A 22570-nucleotide genomic window follows, 5' to 3' on the forward strand; every position below is an offset into this window, starting at 1 on the left:
TTCTCTTTGGTGGGAGGCAAACATTGTGGCAGATGGCAGGGTTTGCTTTCCTAGACTGCAGAATCAGGCGGCAGATCTTCTGGATTTCCTGTCTGTCCCCTCACAGGTGCCGTGGGCGGTGACTCTGAGAATTATTCCTCCTCTAGACGTCCCTTTCAGGGGCTGAGAAGCACTGGTCCCCACACCATCCCTGGTGGAATAGGTGCCCACTACCCTGTGTCTCTTTATGCCATGCTTCTTTTCTGGGCTTGAGGAAGTGAGTTACATTTCCAGCTGGGAATACACCAGCAATGACTCACAGTGTGTCCTAAATGTATACAGTAAAGCATTTCTTGATATTTCCTGGTCATTCGATCCAGTCTTTGAAACCTCATGTTCCTTAAAAAACTCTTAACAAAACAAAAGAAAGCCCCGTGACACTTCTTTAATCTTTTTCTTTTATTAGCTTTTTAATTGTTGATATTATATTTTTCTTTATGCCAGAATTATGACAGAGGGTAAGTAGTTTTAGAGAGAGTGAAGAAAGGTAGGAAGGCTGCTTTAATTTTTCCCAAGCCTGACTTGAGGGGAAGTTCATGCACCCTTCCAGCTTATGGAACAGCCGCCGGATCTTTATTAGGCTGGCCAGCAGCAGCAGGTCGTCTCCACTCAGGAACCGCAGGGCTGGGAGCTCCTCTAGGTTGTGCAGCTTGTTGGCAAAAAAAGAGAGAGAGGAAGCTGAGTGCCCAGGAGCAGAAACGGGCAGGTGGGAGGACCAACTGGGGCTGGGACAGTGGGACCATTTTACTCTGAATAAGGAAAGAAACTGTCATGCTGTGGAGTCTGGAGAGAACAAATAGTGCACTTTAGACACTTGCAAAGCTTCCGATTTATTCAGGAAATTTAACCAGTGTCAACTGAGGGGGGCGTGAAGCTGCCTTAAGTAGTCTCTCCCCTAGAAAGTGTCTAGTGAGGCAGGTTGTTGAGGAGTGCTCTGAAGGCCCAGGGGGAAAGGACTGAGAAGGATGTCTTCCTAGAGAAGGGAGCAGGGGAATGACTAACACTCCTTTTGTTCTCTACAGTGTGTCTCAACCTCCAGGACTCCACTCAGTGGCCCTCGCCACTTCCTCACAGTCTGAGGATTCAAGGCTGAGGTCTCCTAGCAGCTACAGAGGGACCTGTCAGCTTCAGAGCCACCCAGGAGGGCGCTCAGCCTCAGAGGAGCAGGCTAGAGAGCAGCAGAAACACAGCCTTCTGCTGTAGGGGATGCAGGGGGACAAAGAACACAGTACCTTTGAGTTCCCACGCCTCCCTCCACAGAAAGGGTAACCATGGAAACAATGGGAGAAGTAAAAACTCCTTAGCACTGTGTTCTTCCTTTGGCATCAAGAAGTCTTTTCCGTATTCAAATCCATTTCCAGTGGTGGAGGAGAGAACCATGGGGCTGCAGAGTGGCGGGGAGGGACGGTGCCCGAGAGAGGACATTTGTGTGACTTAGAGGAGAAGGGACTTGCCATGAGTGTGATGTACCAAAGGGAGGCCAGGCATGACTGTGTACTCTGGAATAGCTGACCACACTGTACATTTTTCTGCCCGAGAAAGAAGTTTGTTAAGAGCTGAACCAGGCAGATGGCCAGATTGATTAACAGGGCCTAGAATCATACTGAGCACACTTCAGGCTGCTTCTGAGGTCTCCATCTTGTTTGATGGTCCTGCCTGTGCTGAATATTGAGATTGTATTTTCTTATGAAATACATGAAGTTAGGGAGTTGAAGGCACTTGGGAAGTTTGGAGAAACATCCCCCTTTAAAAGCAGGCTAAATAAAGCTTCTCAGAGTTTAAGAGGTGTGTTCCAAATCATCGTGCCTATGGGAACGCAGCAACGTCTGTGAATCTCTCTCAGCACGTCTGTGAATCTCTCTCCGCATCTATGGGGCAGCTTTGTTTGCTCAGTACATAGGCAGTGCTAGGCACCATGGGTAGGATTTTACATTTCCACAGACTCCTCACAGCAACTGCGAGGCAGGAATCATTACTTCATAGCTGAGAAACGGAAGCTAAGGTTCACTCATATAGCCAAGGGGCAGAGCTGAGATTTGAAACTACAGACTGCAACTTGATGTCTGTGTTTTTAACCCCTGCGTTATGGTCATCATGGAGTGTGTGCCTTGATCAAGTCAGGGCAAAGCACAGGAAGAGGAGAGAGCCTGTTCTGTCCTTTGGAAGCTAATTGTCAATGGGAAAGGCAGCCCCAATGGCCAAAGAGGCAGCCAGGCTCAGCCAGTGTAGGACAGGGGACAAGTTCACGGGCAGCTCAGAAGGTGGTAGATGATGACTGGGTGAAGACCTGGGCAGTCTAGCAGTGTCTCCTAGGAGTCAGGCTTTATATTTCCTCTTAACATGATTAGGACTCAGGTTTCTGGCCCACTCTAGTGCTTTCTGCCATAGCAGAGAGGAAACGGAAACCTCACAACACAGTCTCTAAAACAAAACTGGCAAGGCAGATGAAGGTAGTCACACAGTGAACTCTGGGAACATGCTACTGGGACTTAAGTCGGAATTGAAAGAAATTTTGAGAGAAGAAAATGTAAGGTTGCTTCCATTACACAGGGAACCTTCATTGTGAATTCCAAAGTTCTCAGTGGACAGATTAGGCATGAATATGTTCGATCCATAATAACATTAACATAACTCTTAAAATCTAAATGATTTAAACTATTTTTTAATGCACTTACTATTACTTTGGTTCCAACGCTGATCCTTGCCTGTTGGCCCATTGCTAGAAAATTAATGGAGACCTTGTCTTGTTCTAGGATACGAATTCCAATGTAACGGTTCAAAGCCAGAAAGATGGGTTTAAATGAGACAAAGGATGGGGCGGGCATGGAACTTGACCAGTTCCAAGTTCGTATTCTGTTGCCAGCTTGATCTAAGTATTGGCCTCCTAAGACGTTGATGTATACCCTGGAAGGAAATTAGAATAATCAATAGTAGAGCTGTGTGTGGTGGCTCACACTTAAATCACAGCATTCAGGGGGCTGTGGTGGGATGATTGCCAGAGTGAGACCTTGGTTTAAAAAACAGACACAAAAAAGCCCTACCAATAGTAGCTCTATAATTCAAGGCTGAATTAACCCTGTCACTTCCTAACCACAGCATATGAGTGGTGGAATCCTTAGCATAACTTTAGAAGTAATACTCCTCACTTTACATTATTTGAAGTACTGGGTTCAAATTAAAGCATACTGATTAACTGAAGTGGGTCCAAAAAAGGCTGGGAATATGAAGAGGAAGCCCTGGAGGTTTCATCTTGGAAAAGAAAGAATACAGAGGGGAAGCTGTTCCTGACAGAGAAGGGACCAGTGCTTATATTCACCAGGCCAAAATGCAAGACCATGGATGTCAATTTAGGGAGTGCCCGGATTAGTCCTTGTTCAAGAGAGCTGACACAGCTAATAGTCAAATATGCCTTTCCTTTTATCTCAGTTTTTCTGGGGGTTAGAGGGTGCTGGCGACTGAACCTAGGGGCTTGGCCATGCTACACATGAGCTCTCCCACTGGGCTGCACCACCAGCCAGTGGATATGAGGCTTTTGGGGTCTGGGTGTGGAAAGCAGGGGCTCAGGGGTACTTCTGAGTTCACTGCAATGGAGAAAAGTTCCATAGCAGAGCAAAGATGTGACTTAAATGAAGTGGGCTTCTCCAACAATGTGGCATTGCCAGGACCCCGTATTTACTACATTACAATTAGTCATGCTTGCTCTGAGGTTTTGTGGCACTCATCACCATGACATTCTACTGCGCAACCTCGTTCCCATGCTCCCTTACCCTTTTCAGTGGAGGCAACCATCCCTTCCATGCCTTAGAAGGTTTAACTGTGTGAACTGCCCGTGAGGTTCCCCATGAGTAAGGTAACCCTGTTTCTCCAGCACCCACTGACTGGATACTAACCTGACAGCAAAAGAAATGAAAAGCCAAGAGGACACCTGACTGGATCTGAAAAGGGAGTGATTTCACACAGTAATATTTGACTAAATTGCTCTGAACCAGTTCTTTAATTATTCTTGGAGTTTATACCATAGATTTAGCTGTGTAAGGATAAAGATTCAGGATATGTCTGCTGGGGATGTCTTTCTGTATGCTGTGAAAGTGTTGCTCTGATTGATTGATAAATAAAACGCCAATTGTCCAGTAGCCAGGCGGGAAGTATAGTACAGGTGGGAAAAGCAGAGAGGAGAATCCTGGGAGGTGGAAGGCTAAGTCAGGAGACACTGCCAGCCGCTGCCGCCATGAGAAGTAAGATGTAAAGCTCCCAGTAAGCCATGAGCCAAGTGGTAAGGTATAGATTTATAGAAATGGGTTAATTTAAGATATAAGAACTAGATAGCAAGAAGCCATGGCCATACAGTTTATAAGTAATATAAGTCTCTGTGTGTTTACTTGGGTCTGAGCAGCTGCCGGAGCCAGGTAGACACAGGAAAACTCCAGCTACATATGCTTTCAAGGAACTTTAGTCCACAGAGAAGACAGACTTGCACAGAGGCAGAGAGAAGGGGCTTTGGGAATGTCAGAGACCTGTCAAAATACCCAAGAGTTGAGGATCCAAAATACCAAGGGTTGAGGATCCCTGAAATTGTCTGGTCTCTACAGCTGATTGAATTAATATAGGTGATAATTATTATAACATTACACCAAATGTGACACAGACTTACTATTGAATCCTGAAGGATAAGTAGACATTCCCCGTTACACCTGGTGTTACTACCATGGACTAGAAATATAAATACTTCACTGTGTCCCCATTTTGTCAGCACTGCTAAGGTCCAAACTTTGCTAGTTATTGGCAGAGTTTCCCAAGTGACATTATATCTATGGATAATTTGAAAAGCCAACTATAGTGACTTACACTTGTAATCTAGCACTCGGGAAGCTGAGGGTCACAAATTTCAGGCCAGCTGCTCTGTAGAGGGAATTCCAGCCTGGCCAGGGCTACAGAATAAGGCTGTGTCTTAAATGTGTGTGTGTGTGTGTGTGTGTGTGTGTGTGTGTGTGTGTGTGTGTGTGTGTGTTCAAGCCTTTCTGAAAGGCTTACATTTTATTTGAAGTTAGAACCCAAATTTTTCTTTCAGAATAAATGAATATGAACTTATAGAGTGTATATATTGATAAATTAAAGGGAAATTGCGATCGTTCTATAGGGATTTAAATCTTTCTCTGTATTATTATGTGTGTAGGCATGAGCTGCACATGGTGGGGGCTGCCTGTGAGCACAGCCTGCGTGTGGAGGTCAGAGAGAGACTCCATGCTGTCAGGTCTCTCCTTTGACCTTCTGTGGATTCCAGGGTTGAACTCGGGTTGTACAGGCTGTGTGGCTCCAGAGGGTGGTGTATTGTTGCCTGACATGGCTGCAGGCAGCTTAGGAGCTATGAATGTATCTCAAGCAGTAAGCAACACAGTGAGTGTGTCTCTGAGTTATATTACTATCTGAAGTCCACTAACCTAAATAAATCTTCCTAAAGCCATTGTTATTATCAAAGAGAAAAGATATATGATTAAACAACAACAGTGAAAAAATAATCCAAAACCAAAATGGCATGGAGGACGGAGACGCCTACCAGACATTCCCGTTCGGATGGTAGCAGGAGCTTCTCCCAGAGGAGTCCAGCACTGCCAGGATAGCGGGGCTGCTGGGCGTGTCTTCTTGGACAACACAAGTGAAACCATTTGTCTTGTTGGGCACTTGGATAATGGCTAGATTTCCAGATGGATAGCTGAGGTCAGATAAGGTCCTGTGAGCATTTCTAGTGACCCTGGACTGTGCGTGGAATCAAATTAATTTATTAAGAGCTTTTTGAAACTATGAAGCATTCTGAAAAGGTCTCTATTTTAATACAAAAGAATTATATGCTTTTATATGGATCAAAATATATTTTTAAAAGGTAAAAATGCCCAACAAAATGGTAAGAAATAGAATTAGAAATATGGAAGAGGATTATGCATCATGATAAAATTAAATTTATCCCCAAAGAGGTAAGGTTGGTTAAACATCTGAAAATTAACAAGTAAAATAAACCACATTAGTAGAATAAAAATCAAAAAGAGTGTGGTCATCTCAATAGGTAGAGAAAAATCATCTGAAAAACCTTTACTGCTTCATGATAAAAAGACTTAGTAGTATTTAAATAGATTGGAACATCTTCAGCCTGATAAAGGGTAGTCACAGAGATGCCACAGGCTGACATTCTACTTAATGGTATGCTTTCCTGTTCAGATGAGAACCTAAACCAAGTCCATGCCAATGACATCCAATGACTAATATCCTTATTACAATTTTATTTATTTGTGTGTGTGTGTATGTGTGTGCTTGCGTGCATGCGTGTGTGTGTGTGTGTGTGTGTGTGTGTGTGTGTGTGTGTGTGTGTGTGTGCCACAGTGCATATAGAGGTTAGAGAACAACTTGCAGGACTAGGTTCTCTCTCCACAATGTGGGTCCTGGCAAGTTGAACTCAGGTCGTCAGACTTGGTGGAAAATCCCTTTACCCATCATCTTGCTGGCCCCTTCTAGTCAATTTTACATGAACGTCCTAACCATGGAAAGTTTAGGAAAGGAAAATGTCTAGATTGGAAAGGGAGGTAAAAAAAACGTATTTGGGATCTGTGTATACAGAAAGCCTTAGGGATACCACAAAACAAAATTTTAGAGCCAGTAAGTGAGTTCAGGTGGACTGTAACTGTAGGCTGCAAGACGAAGTCAATTTGATTCCTTCATGTTAGCAGAGACCATTTGAAGATGAAATTAAGAAAACCACCCCACTCACACTAGCGTAAAAAAAGCACACTAAGCATATCTCGATGGTAATCAGGTCTATATGCAAAGGCTGTTCAGAGACAAACGTAATTCCAGACTGATTCTGAATCATTCTGAAAGTCAGCCACAGTCTCTAAGAGAGTTAAGAATTAAAGTCACGACCTGAAACAATTACTAATAAAAGTTGAGCAAGTTATTTAACAAAAACAAAATCTCGATTCTTCCTCATGGGGGACTACAGCTTTGTCATTTGCGACCATGAACGAAATGTTTCTGTTTCTTGTTAGGATTAAACATTTGGGACACTGACTGAAAATGACTTTGTTCCACAGGAAGCACTCGGTTCATGAAAAAGGTTTCTTTAGCTGGGCAGTGGTGGCACACACCTTTAATCCCAGCACTTGGGAGGCAGAGGCAGGTGGATCTCTATAAGTTCGAGGCCAGCCTGGGTTACAGAGTGAGTTCCAGGACAGGCTCCAAAGCTACACAGAGAAACCCTGTCTCGAAAAACCAAAAAAAAAAAAAAAAAAAAAAAAAAAGAGTCTCTTTGTTTTTTCTTTTTTCCAGAGATACTGGGTGGCTTTTATGCCAAAACTCCATGGCTTGGCTATCTGAGTGGCCTATGATGAAGTGGCTAATGACCTTTGGTTCATGAGTGTATAAATTGGTCTGTAGTTTGGGGGTAAAAAAAATATCAGTGCTAGAAATGTCCACATTTCTTACCTAGATTTCTCCTAGGTATTTAATTCAAGGAAATGAGTTGTAAGTGTGCAGCAGGTGAGGCAGAGAGCTGTCCACACTGCTGAAATGAGTTCACAGAGCTCAGCACTGTGTGGTACAAAAGTGCCGTGTCTCGATGTCTGCTGCATGTGACATCCTCTTAACATTACATAAAAGAACAGCTGCAGAGTGAAGTATGTGCTGGAGCTGATTTCAAAGAACTCTGCATGCAGGTAAGTGTATGGACTGGAGGGCAGCGTGAGGGGAGGTTCATCACCAATGTTATCCGCTCTTCTCTGGGTGCTAGAAGTCCGGGAGGATGTATTTTTCTGTACCACTCCCATTCTCCTTCTTTTCTGTCCTGTCTTTTCTGTCTGCCCCTCCCTCCCTCTCTCCTCTCCTCCCTCCTCCCTCCATCCCTCCGTCCCTCCCTCCCTCCGTCCCTCTCTCCTTCCCTCCCTCCCTCCCTCTCTCCCTCCCTCCCTCCCTCCCTCTCTCCTTCCCTCCCTCCCTCCCTCCCTCTCTCCTTCCCTCCCTCCCTCCCTCTTTCCTTCCCTCCTCCCTCCCTCCCTCTTTCCTTCCTTCCCTCCCTCCCTCCCTCCCTCCCTCTTTCCTTTCCTCCCTCCCTCCCTCTTTCCTTCCCTCCCTCCCTCTTTCCTTTCCTCCCTCCCTCCCTCCCTCTTTCCTTCCCTCCCTCCCTCTTTCCTTCCCTCCCTCCCTCTTCCCTTCCCTCCCTCCCTCCCTCCCTCCCTCCCTTTTTCCTCCCCTCCTTCCCCTCCCTCCCTCCCTCCCTCCCTTCCTCCCTCCCTCCCTCCTTTCATTTTCTCTTGGGATTGACACTAAGGCCTAGCACATGTGGTCTGCCACAGACCTCCTCCTCAGCTCTTTTTTGATTTTTGATTTTAGGATAGGTTCACTCGAAGTTGCCCAGGCAGGCCACAGACTTGGTATCTTCCTGCTTTATCTTCTACTTCAGCCTCCTCCACCTCAGCCTCCCCCAGCTCGGCCTCCTCAACCTCAGCATCCTCCACCTCGGCCTCCTTCACCTCAGCCTCCTTCACCTCGGCCTCCCCCAGCTCAGCCTCCCCCAGCTCGGCCTCCTCAACCTCAGCATCCCCCACCTTGGCCTCTCCCACCTTGGCCTCCCCCACCTCAGCCTCCTTCACTTCGGCCTCCCCCAGCTCAGTATCCCACCTCAGCCTCTCAAGTAGCTGAGACTACAAGCCTATGCCATCAGGCCCTGCCTGTTTTTCTTCTTGGGAAGTAAAGCCAATACAATCAGGTATGGAAAGAAAGGATACAATATTTGTGTTGTCCCATCTGGAAAGGAGGTGAGAAACTTTCTTCCATTCTTGTAGTGCTTCTCCAAGAGCTCGTTCCTCATGACCTATGTGCGCAGCAAACAACATTAACTGCTGGCTGCTGAGCTAACGCAAGGAGCACTGTAGTGCAAACTATTTCTTTACTCAATGTGCTTAGCCCTGCTTCAACAGTTACATGGGATGGTCAGCAGCAACAATTCACAGGTCATCCTGAATACCTGCAGTATAACTTAAAAAACCACTTCTCATCACTTACCTATTTGAAAGTTTTATTTTTATATCATTTATATTACCATAAAAAAAAAGGAGACAAGAAAAAGTCATATCACAATGACAACATTCATATCCTTATTGCAGCAGTTATACATATCTGTGGAACTGCTTAGCTGAACAACGAAGGGGTAAGTATTATTTTATATATCTGACCTACTTTGTTGCGGAATAATTTTTTTGTACACTGTGAAGATGTGTCTTTGCCAAGGAGCCTTCTGATTGGTCTAATAAAGAGCCAAATGGTCATTAGCTAGGCAGGAAGAGGTCAGGCAGGACTTCTGGGGACAGAGCTCTGGGAAGAAAAAAGGCGGGGTCATGAACCAGATGCAGAGAGAGAGCAAGACACGAGGAGGAGAGGTAAAAGCCATGAGTTACATGGCAGCATGTAGGTGAATAGAAATGGGTTAAATTAAGTTATAAGAGCTAGTGGGACAAGCCTAAGCATAGGCCAAGCTTTTGTAATTAATAGTAAGTCTCCATGCCATTTTTTGTGACCTGGTGGCCCAAAGAAAGATCTCTCTACACTACTTTCTTCACTTCTTTTTCTGTGTCGGGGATTGAACCGAGGGCCCTGCACATGTTAGGCAAGCACTTTCTACCAAGCTCCATCGCCAGCAATAAGCCAGTGAAGACACAGGAAGAGAACTATTAGGCTCCAAGTTCAACCACTTTTATATGGAAGTTCAATGTAAAAATGAATTTGTATCTGATAATATTTATGATAAACTGAGGATTTGGTTTAATTCTATGCATTCCTGATCTTAATATATACTAAAATGGAACAAGAATTCCTTGGGTGAAATGATCTAAGTTTTTGGATAAACATTGTCATTTACTTTGAAAACCTATTGTTCCATCCAAAAATGATGGCCTTGTTTTTTCTTTCACCTTTGAAGCTATGAAATATGGAATATTTCCAGAGAAGCACTACAGGACACTATTTTTAGCAGTAGGTAATTACGAAATAAACACCATGTCATCACCACACAAGCTCAAAAATGGAATCAGAGACTCCAGTGGTCCCATCCTAGTGTGCTCACCCCAGTGTGAACAGCCCAGTGGGCCCACCCCAGTGTGCCCACCTCTGTGGGCCAAGCACAGTATCAACACTCTGCCAAGATGCATCTGACAGTATGATTTTATGATAATTTCTGTGTATTTTTTGTGTGTTCATCATTTAGCTTTTCCCATTTTATAATGCTCCATATATGATGTGTAGTGGTTTGAATAAAAATGGCCCTCATAGGCCCATCGGGAGAGGCACTATTAGGAGGTGTGGCCTTGTTGGAGTAGGTGTGGCTTTGAGGTCTCAGATGCTCCACCTAGACCCAATGTGGCAGTCTCTTCCTGCTGCCTTCAGATCTGGATGTAGAACTATCAGTTACCTCTGCAGCACCATGTCTGCCTGCATGCCACGGTACTTCCCACCATGATGACAATGGACTAAACCTCTGAACCTGTAAGCCATCCCCAGTTAAATGCCTTCCTGTATAAGAGTTGCTGTGGTTATGGTGTCTCTTCACAGCAATAGAACCCCTAACTGAGACACATAGGATCATCTGTTGTAATGTCTTCTTTCTTCTCAGTGCAGTGATGTTCCCTTGTACGTGGTTTTCTATTTCTATTTGTCACTACTCATTGTGGGCGAGAGAACCTGGGTTTCTCCCACTTCTGACTGCTCGAACATTCTTATGTGTACATGTTGCTATTAAGTTCCTGTAGGGTATAGTTCCACTGAGATGACTTTACAATTCTGTGTCACATCACATGTCACAGGCAAATGCTGGTCAGCTACTGTTTGGTCCTCTCCCCAAAGCTTAGCACTATCAGAGTTTATGTTTTCACCAGTATTGTTAGTATGAACTGAATTTTTATTTCTCAGGTGATTATGAAGGGTTGAGCAGGCTTTCATATGATTTTAGTCACCTGCATTTTCTCTTGTGAAAAGTTTCTATTTGAGTTTTGGAAAAGGGCTCACTTTTCTATAAGATTCACTTTTTTGTTTGTTTGTTTTGTTTCTGAGAAAGGGTCTTACTATATAGCCCTGGCTAACTTGGAACTCGATCTGTAGACCTGGCTGATCTTGAACTCACAGAGGTCTGCCTACCTCTGCCTCCCAATGCTGGGATTAAAGGTGTGTACTGCCACACCTGGAAAAATTAACTTTTTCATCTTGATTTATAAAAATTCTTCATAAATTTACAATAAGACTTTTATATGCCAAATGTAATTTAAACGATTCTTCATTTTTGGCTTGTTTTTCATAATTTTAATTTGAATAATCAAATCCTTAGCAAATACTGCTTTTAGATATAACTCTATTCTATGATGTTAAAGAAATACTTTGTGGCAGCACAAATTGGACTGAGTTGTAAAATAAAAGACACAGGAAGTGGGGAAGGGTTGGAGGGGGAAGAGAATTGGATCTGGGAAGAATTAGGAGGAAGAGCTAGAGATAAATATAATCAAAACACACTGTATGCATGTATAAAATATGATCAAAATATACTGCATGCACATATGAAATCCCCAATGTTATACATTTAAAAAATGAAAGGAAGCTTGGCAGTGGTGACATACACCTTTAATCAGAGGCAGAGGCAGGTGGATCTCTATGAGTTTGAGGCCAACCTGGTGTACAAATCGAGTTCCAGGACACAGCCAGAGCTGTTAAACAGGGAAACTCTGCCTTGAAAAACAAAACAAGAAAAGAAAACCTTTATAGTTTGTATGTTGTATTTCAGCATTTAATCTCCTTAAAATTGGTTTCTACATGTAGTATGAGGTGGTTTTTCCAGTTACATTAATAGAGCATATGGCCGCCCAGTCCAAGCTGACCTGGAAGTACTCATTAAAAAGACTTGCTTTCTTCACTCCTCTGCAGTGGGCCCTGCTGTCATCGGTTATGAATGCATGCTTGCTGGGATCTGATCAGCGACTCTGCTGTGGCTCTGTTGACCCATTCTCCAGTATCTCCCTTGCTTAGTCACTATATTCCGTAGAGGTCTACATCTTCCTTTGGTTTTCTTCCAGAGTGTCTTGGTAATTCTGGTTCTTTATACTTCTACATAAATTTTACAATCAATGTACAAAGACTCCCCTCAATATTTGTAAAATACACTCTTCTTAGAACCTGGTGGAGATTGCCTTGGGACATTTAAGGGAAGAATGGCCCCTAAAGTTCTTCCTCTTTAACTCCTGGAGCATGGAGGTGTAGTACAAACAGAACACTTCAAATGCTAACACAGTTTTGAGGAAGTGGTTAGGACTTTGGTGATTTTTCTCCCCTTTCTAAGAGTTCCAGATGGCATTTTTGTTTTGTTTTGTTTTTGGTTTTGGTTTTTTGAGACAGGGTTTCTCTGTGTAGTTTTGGTGCCTGTCCTGGATCTCACTCTGTAGACCAGGCTGGCTTGAACTCACAGAGATCCTCCTGGCTTTGCCTCCTGAGTGCTGGGATTAAAGGTGTGCGCCACCACTGCCCGGCTCCAGATGGTCTTTAACTTGCAATGGTCATATTTTAAGGCCCAACGGCTTTAAAACTAAGAACATTAGTAAGACATAAAGTGTAGAAGCAGTTGTAATCCCAGGTCTGTACCAATTATTTCTAAGAGATAGCAATGGGACATCCATGAGAACTTTATATGTTTTAAGCAAAATTGGCTTAAAAAATCAAAAACAAAAATTGAAAAAGAATTACCTTTCCACATGTTTTCCTGGAATCACAGCAAAAGATTGTGATGTTACTAATCTGAATATCATCTGTGTCTTCAATGATCTTCTTCTCTGGTATATCCACAGAAAGCTGGTAAGAAATTGTCTTCAAGTGTTTTGAATCTAGTGGGAGAAAAAAAAATCACAGGAAAGTACATGCATGCTTTGCCTTAAAAAAAAACAACAACAACTTCATAATAAAATAAAATCAAAACCCTGTTGAAAATGCATTGATTTATCACACTTTTTTAAAAAGAAGAAAAGTAAGGACCTTTATTAAATTAAAATTAGGGAGGAGGTTTTTTGGTTAAAATTTCTATTAAATAAAAAATGAAAATTCCTCTGAGTTTTCATTATGTGGAATTTCTAGGTTTTGAGTTCTTTCTTTCCTTTCTTCCTTCCTTCTTCCCTCTATCCTCACTTCTTTTCTTTCCTTTTTTTTTTTTTTTTTTTTTTTTTTTTTTTTTTTTTTTTTTTGAGACAGGGTCTGAACTATAGCCTTGACTGCTTGGAACTCACTATGGAGGCCAAGCTGGTCTCAAACTCCCAGAAATCTGCCTGGCTGGAGTGCCGGGATTAAAGGTGTATGCCACCAGGCCTTTAGTTTCAGTAAGAAACAGTGAATTTCAAGAAATCCCCTATAATATTAGATATTTAGTTACCATAATACAAACTGAACTGACTACCTAAAGTGCCTTTTCAATAACAGAAGGAACTTGATGCTGACTGAGAAAATTAAAATATTTCTTCTAAATCAGATGGCCTGTGAGGAGGCCATGAAACATATAAAGCTATGATTTCTGATGCTAAATTCAATTCTCCTTCAACTGCTCCAGTTCTGTACCCACTCGGACCAGCTCTGGTGAGTACAAGAAGAAAATATGTAGATGTCTTTTGACAGGTTTTCCCCATCTGAGTTTGAGAAAAGAGTGCAAGGTATGCTTCCTAACATAAGAGACACGAATTTGATAATGCTCAGCCTCTATCTAAGAAGGGCTCTGAGGATGTTACTAGTTTATTTCAGCCAATAATGATGAGACAAAGGACCAAGAACTCTAAAGCCAAAGAGCCTAAACCACCTATTTCTTGACTCATTTCACCAGATACAGGCTTTATGATACTTACAAATGAACATTTCCAATATTATTTTAACAATTTTATGCCTTGGCTGAACGTCTGAGCTTTCTGATGCTGTATGGCATCCATGACAACAACCTTCATGACAACAGCCTTACCTTCCTCAGATGACGGGGTGCTCTGTTCATTTGATACTATTGCAAACTGTCTGGCCATCTGACGTTCTTGTTTCCTACAAAATCAAAACCATCAAACATAAATCTGAATTGTAGTTGAAAGTGGGAATATTGTACTACAAATTTCAGTGGCTCAAGTATCATCCTTTGTTATTTCAATCTGCTATCACTTATGAATCCAGCTTCTGTAATCCGAGCATGTGAGTGGGCTTATAGGGCAAATTTCTCTAGCATAGAGATTGTGGATTGTCCTGATACTTTATGATTGACAATTTACACTTTAAATCAGTGAGCTCACTAGGTTCCGGTCTCTAATGCCATCATCATCATTATTATTACTATTATTATTTAGTATCTGTATATGTGGTACTAGGGATTCATTGCAGGGCCTTATGTACACAAGGGAAGCATTCTACCACTGAGCCTCTTGGAACTTTTGAATCTCATAACATCCCCTGGGAATTATAATGAGCTTGCTTTAGCTCATTTTTATTTCTTTATAAGAAACACACCCTCATAATTATATATTTTGAGAAACCAAGGTTCATTTTATAAAATGCTCTTCAGTTAGCATGTCTTGTCTGGCTTAGCATCAGGGCCCTGCATTACCTCTGAATGGCTTTTTCCTTTGCCTTGAGTCTATCAACCTCACTGCCATGGGCTGCATGAGGATTAATACTTATTAAGTCCGTTTTAGTTCTTTTGATGTTTAGCCTTTCCTCATTGATATAATCAAGAAGATTTTGTAACTGAAGACAACAGCAAACCTGAAAGACAAAGAGGCTATGGATAATAGGTGAATAGGATCAGAGGGGTAAAACCCTCAGACCACCACTGAGGTATGGATAACAAGAGGCCATAACTCTTTTCTTTTAGTAGCTTTGGTAAGATAAAAAGTTTATACACTGTGATGTAATTCATCTGCTTAAAAGAGTTATTTCAGCTGGTTTTTATTATTTTCAGAGCAACCATTACCAGTCATTTCAGATCAAACCTGTACCTATTAACAGTCATTCCCCCTCCTCCGAGCTGCCACAAATTAATCTGCCTCCTCTTTTGTTTTTGAGACAGCAACTCATGTATTCCTGTCTTCTTTCTATGTAGCCAAGGATGACCTTGAGCTTGTGATCTCCGTGTCTCCACCTTCCAAGTACTGGGAATACTGCATGTGCCACCATGTGATGAACCAGCCTGCCTCCATCTTAGGCCATCAAACTAGGTTCATTTCTATTTATGATTAAACCTGTTTCTCAAGGTTTGGGCTAGGCCACACCTGTAACCTTAACTACAAATGTATCTGGAATGGCAATCATGTCTTTGCTTCAAAATGCTAATAGCCATCTTGCAACCCTACCTTTGTTTCAAAAGGGTTGTTATGACTACCTTCTTATTACTACCTGTTGTTAAGACCCCCTTGCAATCCTGTCTTTGTTTCAGGAGGTCATTTTGACTAACTTGTTATGCTTATGTTCTGCTCCTGTAATCCCACCTGTTTTGCCGCCAAGTCCCCCATTCGGGAACCCCTACCTATGAGCTATTAAAAACCTTGTCTTCCTCACATCCAATTTTGACTTCTTGAACTCTGCCTTAGCGGTAGCCAACCTGTGTATGCATGAATAATAAAAAAAAAAAAGCTTGCTTTAATTAATTTGGCCATGATGATTTGGGTCAGTGGTCTTTCTTTCCTCCCTTCTTTGGGATTAACACTTCCCCCACTTATTTGGTAGCAGAGATAAAACTCAGGGCTTTGGGCATGCTAAGAAAGCATTACCAGCTAGGCCCCAGCCCTTAACCTGCTTTCTGTCTCTCCACATTTGCCCATTTTTCACACTTCATGCCCCTGGAACCATGCTAGTTTGTGATTGTCCTTTTCACTTAGCATAGTGTTTTCAGGCCTTATCTACCTTGTAGCATGTTTTAAGACTTCTATTTTGTCTGGCTGAATAATAACTAATTGTACTCATACATGTTTCCACTTTTGTGTATTAAGAGTCAAGAATGATTGTTAGAAGTTTTGTATAGATACATGTTGTCCATTTTCTTGGGTATAAATAAAGAAAGAAAATTGCTGGTACCTTTGTAGGTTGGTACAAAAGGGATTGTAGTTTTGGACCACAACTTTTAAATTATTGTAACCGGGCTCAAGTGCATCTTTATTAATCAAAATAGAAATTGTTTCAATAAACACTTTTTTTGCAATGAGAAATAAGTTGGTTTAATCCTGTGGCATAAAAACCCATGTTCACCAGGCAGTGGTGGCGCATGCCTTTAAGTCCAGCACTCAGGAGGCAGAGGCAGGTGGATCTCTGAGTTCAAGGCCCGCCTGGGCCACAGAGTGAGTTCCAGGAAAGGTGGAAAAGCTGCACAGAGAACCCCTGTCTCGAAAAACCAAAACCAAACAAACAAACTAACAAAAACAAAAAACCCTACATACTCAACAAACTCTTAGGAAGCATGTTCTACATTATGTTGGTTGTGGAATAATTTCCCTGCAAAAAGTTGTCAAAATACTTAAAGAAATAGTAGTCAGTTGGTAAGAGGTCAGATGAATGTGGTGAATGAGGCAAAATCGTCTAGCCCAATTCACTCAACCTTTGAAGCTTTGCTTATCCAATGTGCAGTTAGGTGCTCTCATGGAGAAGAATCACACACTTTGAGTTGACCAATGCTGGCGGCACATGATGCATGTTTTTGGTGCATCTCACTGGCTTACTGAGTGTACTTCAGATATGTATCTGATCCACAGCTTACGCTCTAGGTTGCTGTATTTCACGTGGCTCTGGCTCTTTTGGTCCACTGACCCACGTGGACACCCCCTTTCTCTTCTTCTGGTTTTCTCTTGCCTTGCAGCCAGCCTGACCACCCTGACAATTTTCTACTTTGATACCTGTCCCCTACATAGTTTAAAATCTATATAATTTGTAACAAAGACTGTTTCCTGCAGAAAGTTTTGTCTTGTTAGAAAAGTTTTGTCTATTTTGTATGGATGGATGGCTCTGTGCCTGTAAGGCTTCTTGCAGATATGGAGCCACACAAAATTGTATCAGGCTCAGTTAAATGTGTACGTGTGTGTGGCCACTGCATGAGTTTACTATGTTACCTGTGTCTTGGTGAAAACTCAGCTATTACTATTGCAACTAGCTGCCTAGGCTCAGAATTTGCCTCTGGGCTTTCTGGTCACCAAATCTGATGTAATAACAGAGATTCATATGTCATTTGGATATAAAAAATATTAAAGTTGTTTTATGCTCTTCTACTTTATTGAAAAATAGCTAACAGAACCCCAATTTTTATGGTTAAAAATCTGTTACACAAAGTTAACTTAAAATGTGTAACTCCAAATTGCAGCTGTTCTGGGAAATAATCCGTGGTCTGCCAGCATCTTAAGTGAGGCCATGTGGGCAGTCACCATTTTGACTAGGGTTGGAGAAGAGGGATGTCATGTGACTTCACTACCGTCTTGATTAAAGGTGACCACATGGAGTGGGCCTACCAGGGAGACAACACATCTCCAAGATATTTTGGATTAGGATGGATTTTTGTATGAGAATTCCTGTCCTGTCCTGAAAATGAGGCTTATGAAAGATAGGATATAAAACAATGTTGGTTTAATGGGAGTATTAAAGCTGTACCTCTATGCATTCATAAACAGTGACGTATCTTTTTGGCACCCAGATTTTGCAACGTAAGAGTCATCCACTTGGTACTGATTTTAGAGACACTGAATTGTTTCCACTGATGAAACTTGGTTTTGTCTTCTACAAATTATGGCAGTGCTCTATGTCTCTTCATTCTTGAGATAATAAGGTACTTTAGTTGGGTATTACCAGATCACACAGTTGAGAGATCTTAAACATCTTTAAAAGAAAATGTTAGTTTTGCAGTTGAGATGAAAGGCAGTTGTTTTTTGTTTTTTTGTTTGTTTGTTTGGGTTTTTTGTTTTGTTTTGTTTTTGGTGGGTGAAAATGGATGGGTGCAGAAAAACCTCCACCTGGAGCTTGCTTTAAATGTGACAAAGCCAGCCACCGGGCAAAAAAAACCTGCCTTTCACTTCAGCTGCCATCAAGTCTCTGTCCAGACGGTGGACATCCAGGACATTGGGGAATTAATTGCCCTGCTTTGCCTAGACAAGGTAGACTGGTCTTCCCAGGTTCCCACTCCAATGGCAACCAATGTCAGATCTTCTGGGTCCGGCAGATGGAGACTGATACTGCCCTGGGATCTCTGTTCCCAGTGACCCATGGAGGAACCTAGGGTTCCTATCTAGGTAGCCAGTAAGTCCCTGTCATTTTTAATAGATTTGAAGCTGCTTGGTCTGCACTTCTGTTAACTCAGGTAAAAGTTATCCTTCTCAGATTTGATGGTGTTTGACAACTATTGATAGCTTCACCAATTTAACAGTCCCCTCCCCTGAAAGGCTATAGCCACCTTGATAGTTCATTAGCTAAGCTTTTTGTTAAAAAATACAGACAGGCTTGCCTTGTTCATAGCCTTCATAGTAAAGGACAAACAGGTTTCAGATGTAACTTTTCACTAAAGGAACACAGAAACTGATTTAAGATGTATAAATGCAAGTTGTAAAGGTATAAGTGAATGATCTAAGGTGTATAAAGATGTTTTGGACTTCTCTCCCCTTTCTACACTATTGCTACACTGGACTTTCAGAGGTTCAGAGTTTCAGCACTGATAAATGGAGTTCTGATGAACCGACAGAGCACCGACTACTTACACAAGTTCAAGATTTTTAATTTCCTCTGGTTGTTTTCTAAGTATAGACTTAAAGGTGAGTCTCATCTGGCTAAAAACCAGGCTCTCTAGATATAGGAAAAATGTTCATGCCTTTTATCCCAAAACTATAGTGTTTGCTATGACACCAAGGTATAAATCTGTTCCCGCTATTCAATAGACACCTGCATGTTCCCAGGAAAGAGCGCTGCTACTGTATCAACAAACCTGGCCTGCTGGAAACTATTATTGGATCACTCTACAAATTGTCTGAAGAACTTTGCCAATACAACCAGGGCACATCTCCATTTCGTTCTTTCTGGCAATCTTCACTCTTCCCATGGCTAGCTCCTTTCATAGGACAAGTGGTAATAATCTGTTTTTTTTTTTCTCCTAGCAACTTGCCTTCTTGCTTCTTCCAGGAACAGATTTGTGAGGTTTCCAGGGTGACAATTAATTGAATGCTTCTTCACCCATACCTCCCACTGAGCACCAACCCACCAACTCCCAACTCCCCTCTCCCCACATCGTCCCATGCCAACAGGAAGTAGCCAAATTTGAACAGGCACTCATATACCCATAGAGGTCGGGATGTTTGGTTGGAACCTCCAGCTCACCCCTGCATGATCTAGAAAGTCCCATTGCCGCCTCTCTCCCTCCAAACCCTGCCCTCCCAGAGAATTTCCAACAAAGAAAAGGTGCCAGTTCTGCATTCCTGGTGACTATGGCAACTTCCTCCCCTGTTGCCGCCAGCTGCCCAAGTCTCCACCGAAGCATTCTAGCTTTCAACTATACCTGGGCACAAAGCCAGCTTGTGGCGGACACATCATCACCCCTCACCTACAGGCTTTATAATCTCTGTGCTTTAGTTCGGTGTGCGGCTTTTTGAGCCTCTCCAGTCTCTCTGGGACTGGAGAACCTGCCAGGAGTTGCCTTGCTCAAATAAGCCTGTTGTTATACTTTTTCAGTTCAGCTTGATCTGGCTTACTGTGTGAGTGAAGAAACCTGTTATCAGTGGACAGAAAACCTACCCCTCATCTCTTTTGTGAAAGTTCTTGAATGACCACAGGACTGAAAGTCTGTTAGCAGTTCCTCCCGTCTCTCCCTCTCTTTATCTCACCCTCCTCCAGGGCCTTATGTATACCAACCTGGCCTCAAACCTTCAGCCTTCTTATTTCCATTTCCTGAGTTCTGGAATGGCATGTGTGTCCCACAACACTAGGCTAGCCATAATGTTAGCTTCTTCACAGTTTTATCAACACATTATTATCAATCTTAAATTATAGCTGGCCTAGTGAATGTGATGGTCGTGATTGGCATTTCCTTAACAGCTGATACACAATCCTTAAGAAAAATTATATAAGGGAAAGAAGCAGGGGGAAATACTACATATTTTAAACAATAACACAAGTTCCTCGGTCAAACCTTATTTAGAACTAGCTTACACGCTTTTGTCCAGAGTAAATGTCCGCATCGGAAGGGAACGATTGTAGATCACTTCCACAAAATTCACACTGGAGTGCTAGCTCTTCTTCGTCCTTCAGAGAGAGGGAGAGAAAGAGAAAGAAAGTGAAGAAGTGCCCCAAGGCCCAGCAGCTCAGGTGGAACTGGTTGTGGACAGTGGACGTCTAGTAGGACAACTAAGGCAATGGAGGACGTGCCAATTTATATGAGAACACTTGCCACAGAAGTACTGGGTGGGGAACTTTTAAGGATCTGAGATCTTCTAGCTGACGGGATCAAGCCATCAAGCTCTGAATAGTCCAGCATGTGACATCACTTCCACTCAAGGGCTAGAAGGGAATAAGGAGCCCGAGATGCACTTTGAATGCTGCTTTCTGGTACAATTCAGAAGAGCAGAGCTAAGAGCCTTGGAGCTGCGCAAGCGTAAGAAGAAAGCTGCAGAAATGATGACCTCAGAGTCCTCTGGAAGGGACAGAAATATATAGTTTGTAGCTACAGGTAGTTACAAGACAGTCTTGGGTGTTTGGATATGTCGACTTTTCCTGTAAGTGCTGGTAAGAAGAAGCCTTGCATTACTGCATAGGTGTTCGCTACTTCTATGTCTCTGAGAAAGAATAGCTGATAGAAACCATTTAAACACAGGCGTTTCTTCTGGCTCCTGGCTTAGAGGACAGTCTATCATGGCAGGGAGGGTGTGGTGGTAGTAGTAGCCTGTGGCTGTGGCCACAGGAATGTGAAGTGGCTGGTTATATCACCTCAGCAGTTAGGAAGCAGAGATCTAGGGCCTGAATGGGACAGTCTATATGACCCACAAGACCCACTCCTAGTGACCCATTTCCTCCAGCAAGGCTCCACCTCCTAAAGATTCCACAGCCTTCTGAAACAGCATCTCTAGCAGGGAGAGCTCACATTCATCATGCACAATTGCCAACTTTTATAATCAACCAGAATCTGTCCTTCAGGGGAACCCCTGCTTGGAGTTCTGAATTCCACAGGGCAATCCAGGAAGGCAAGAAGCAGGTGACTGGAAACAGACACAACTGAAGTCAGGGTGGCTTCGGTAATTCCCTGAGGGGTTCCTGAACTAAGGACATGTTGGTAATTTGTTACACCTATGATTGTAGGGGATCCTGGCCAGGTAAGTAGCTGAGTCTCAGAAAAATCCTCCAGGAAGAGATTCAGACATGCCTTTCAGATCATAAACAGCACTAGCACATCTGTATTTGCCATCTAAACTATCCTCTGAGACAGGCCAAGTACCCAATTATAAGGGTGATTGAGCTAGCTAGTGCAGTTAGGGATCGGCCACTTGAGTAAAGACATTTATATCTACAGGCAGTGGAGAGATGCAGGGGAAAAGTCCAGGGCCATTATGAAATGATGACTCTTTCTATACAAGAGATTTGGTAGTACATCCCTTGGCTCATGATTCTTTTGTTCCTTCGCCTGAGAATGAAGCAAAATGGAGATTTTTTTTTTAAAAGACCACAAGTGGCGCTGGAATCTTCACATGAGGAGGGTCTGGAGAGGACGGTTAGATATGCCAGCTGCTACCACTCCTGAATACAACTAATGTTAATGCTACCTGCAGTGTCTGCCTCCAGAGCCAGAGGATCCAGCCTTGCCCAGGTCGGGACATCTCCCTGGAGAAGAAGCCACAAGGCCTTTCTTATGGTCAAGCCCATCTCTGCAAGTCAGAGGAAGACCATAACCCCACTAGCTCAAGAGACTTTTCTGGATATAAGCCCTTCCGACTCAGAGGAAGGAAAGTGCTCGGTCCAGGTAGAAAGTCCAGTCTGAAGAGTCGATAGAGTGACTTTCAAGTTTCCAGACAGCTCAGCAAATAGTTGTTGGTGACATGTTGCATGCATGGTGTTTAATGCGTTGCCCTTTGTGAGTACCACACAGTTCAACTGCTGTGCATGATGGCAATGAGCTGCATTCAGTGCATTCACACAGGGTCTCATCAGTCCCGCATATGTGCTGTGATACCGGGGCTCCGCTGGGGTCTCCTTACCATGCACAAAACATCACCTAGTATATCCCAGAAGAAGCCGTCACAGGGATTCAGAAATGTGTGTTCTCTTCACGTGGTCATCATATTCTATCTAGGTGTGGGAAGGATCACTCTACCAGGCATTCCATCAGCACTCTGATGTGGAAGGTGGTGCTCTGGCTCACTGGAACTACTAATGAAACCTTTATCTAGCTTTTCAAACACAGGCATTAACTGGTTCCTTAATGCCATTAAATATGGCAAAGGTTCACCTGTATTTGCTTTGTGTGCATTATCATTGGATGAATTGTGTCTTCCTA

The 22570-nt window shown here is 42.9% G+C and overlaps 1 protein-coding gene across 1 annotated transcript in view; it reads right to left on the reverse strand.

The window, feature by feature from the left end:
• Positions 1–420: 420 nt before the first annotated feature.
• The window catches only part of Erich6 (glutamate rich 6), a 32365-nt gene continuing 10215 nt past the window's right edge, over positions 421–22570 (reverse strand). The window contains exons 7-14 of the mRNA XM_076574124.1: positions 20236–20328; positions 14675–14832; positions 14048–14121; positions 12799–12935; positions 8808–8893; positions 5594–5749; positions 2715–2943; positions 421–688 (exon numbers count right to left, since the gene is read on the reverse strand). Of these exons, the coding sequence (XP_076430239.1) occupies positions 425–688; positions 2715–2943; positions 5594–5749; positions 8808–8893; positions 12799–12935; positions 14048–14121; positions 14675–14832; positions 20236–20328 (1197 nt within the window). The 3' untranslated portion in view covers positions 421–424. The remainder of the gene's footprint in view (positions 689–2714; positions 2944–5593; positions 5750–8807; positions 8894–12798; positions 12936–14047; positions 14122–14674; positions 14833–20235; positions 20329–22570) is intronic.

Source organism: Peromyscus maniculatus, chromosome 6 (assembly GCF_049852395.1).
Source record: "Peromyscus maniculatus bairdii isolate BWxNUB_F1_BW_parent chromosome 6, HU_Pman_BW_mat_3.1, whole genome shotgun sequence".
Taxonomy (NCBI): domain Eukaryota; kingdom Metazoa; phylum Chordata; class Mammalia; order Rodentia; family Cricetidae; genus Peromyscus; species Peromyscus maniculatus.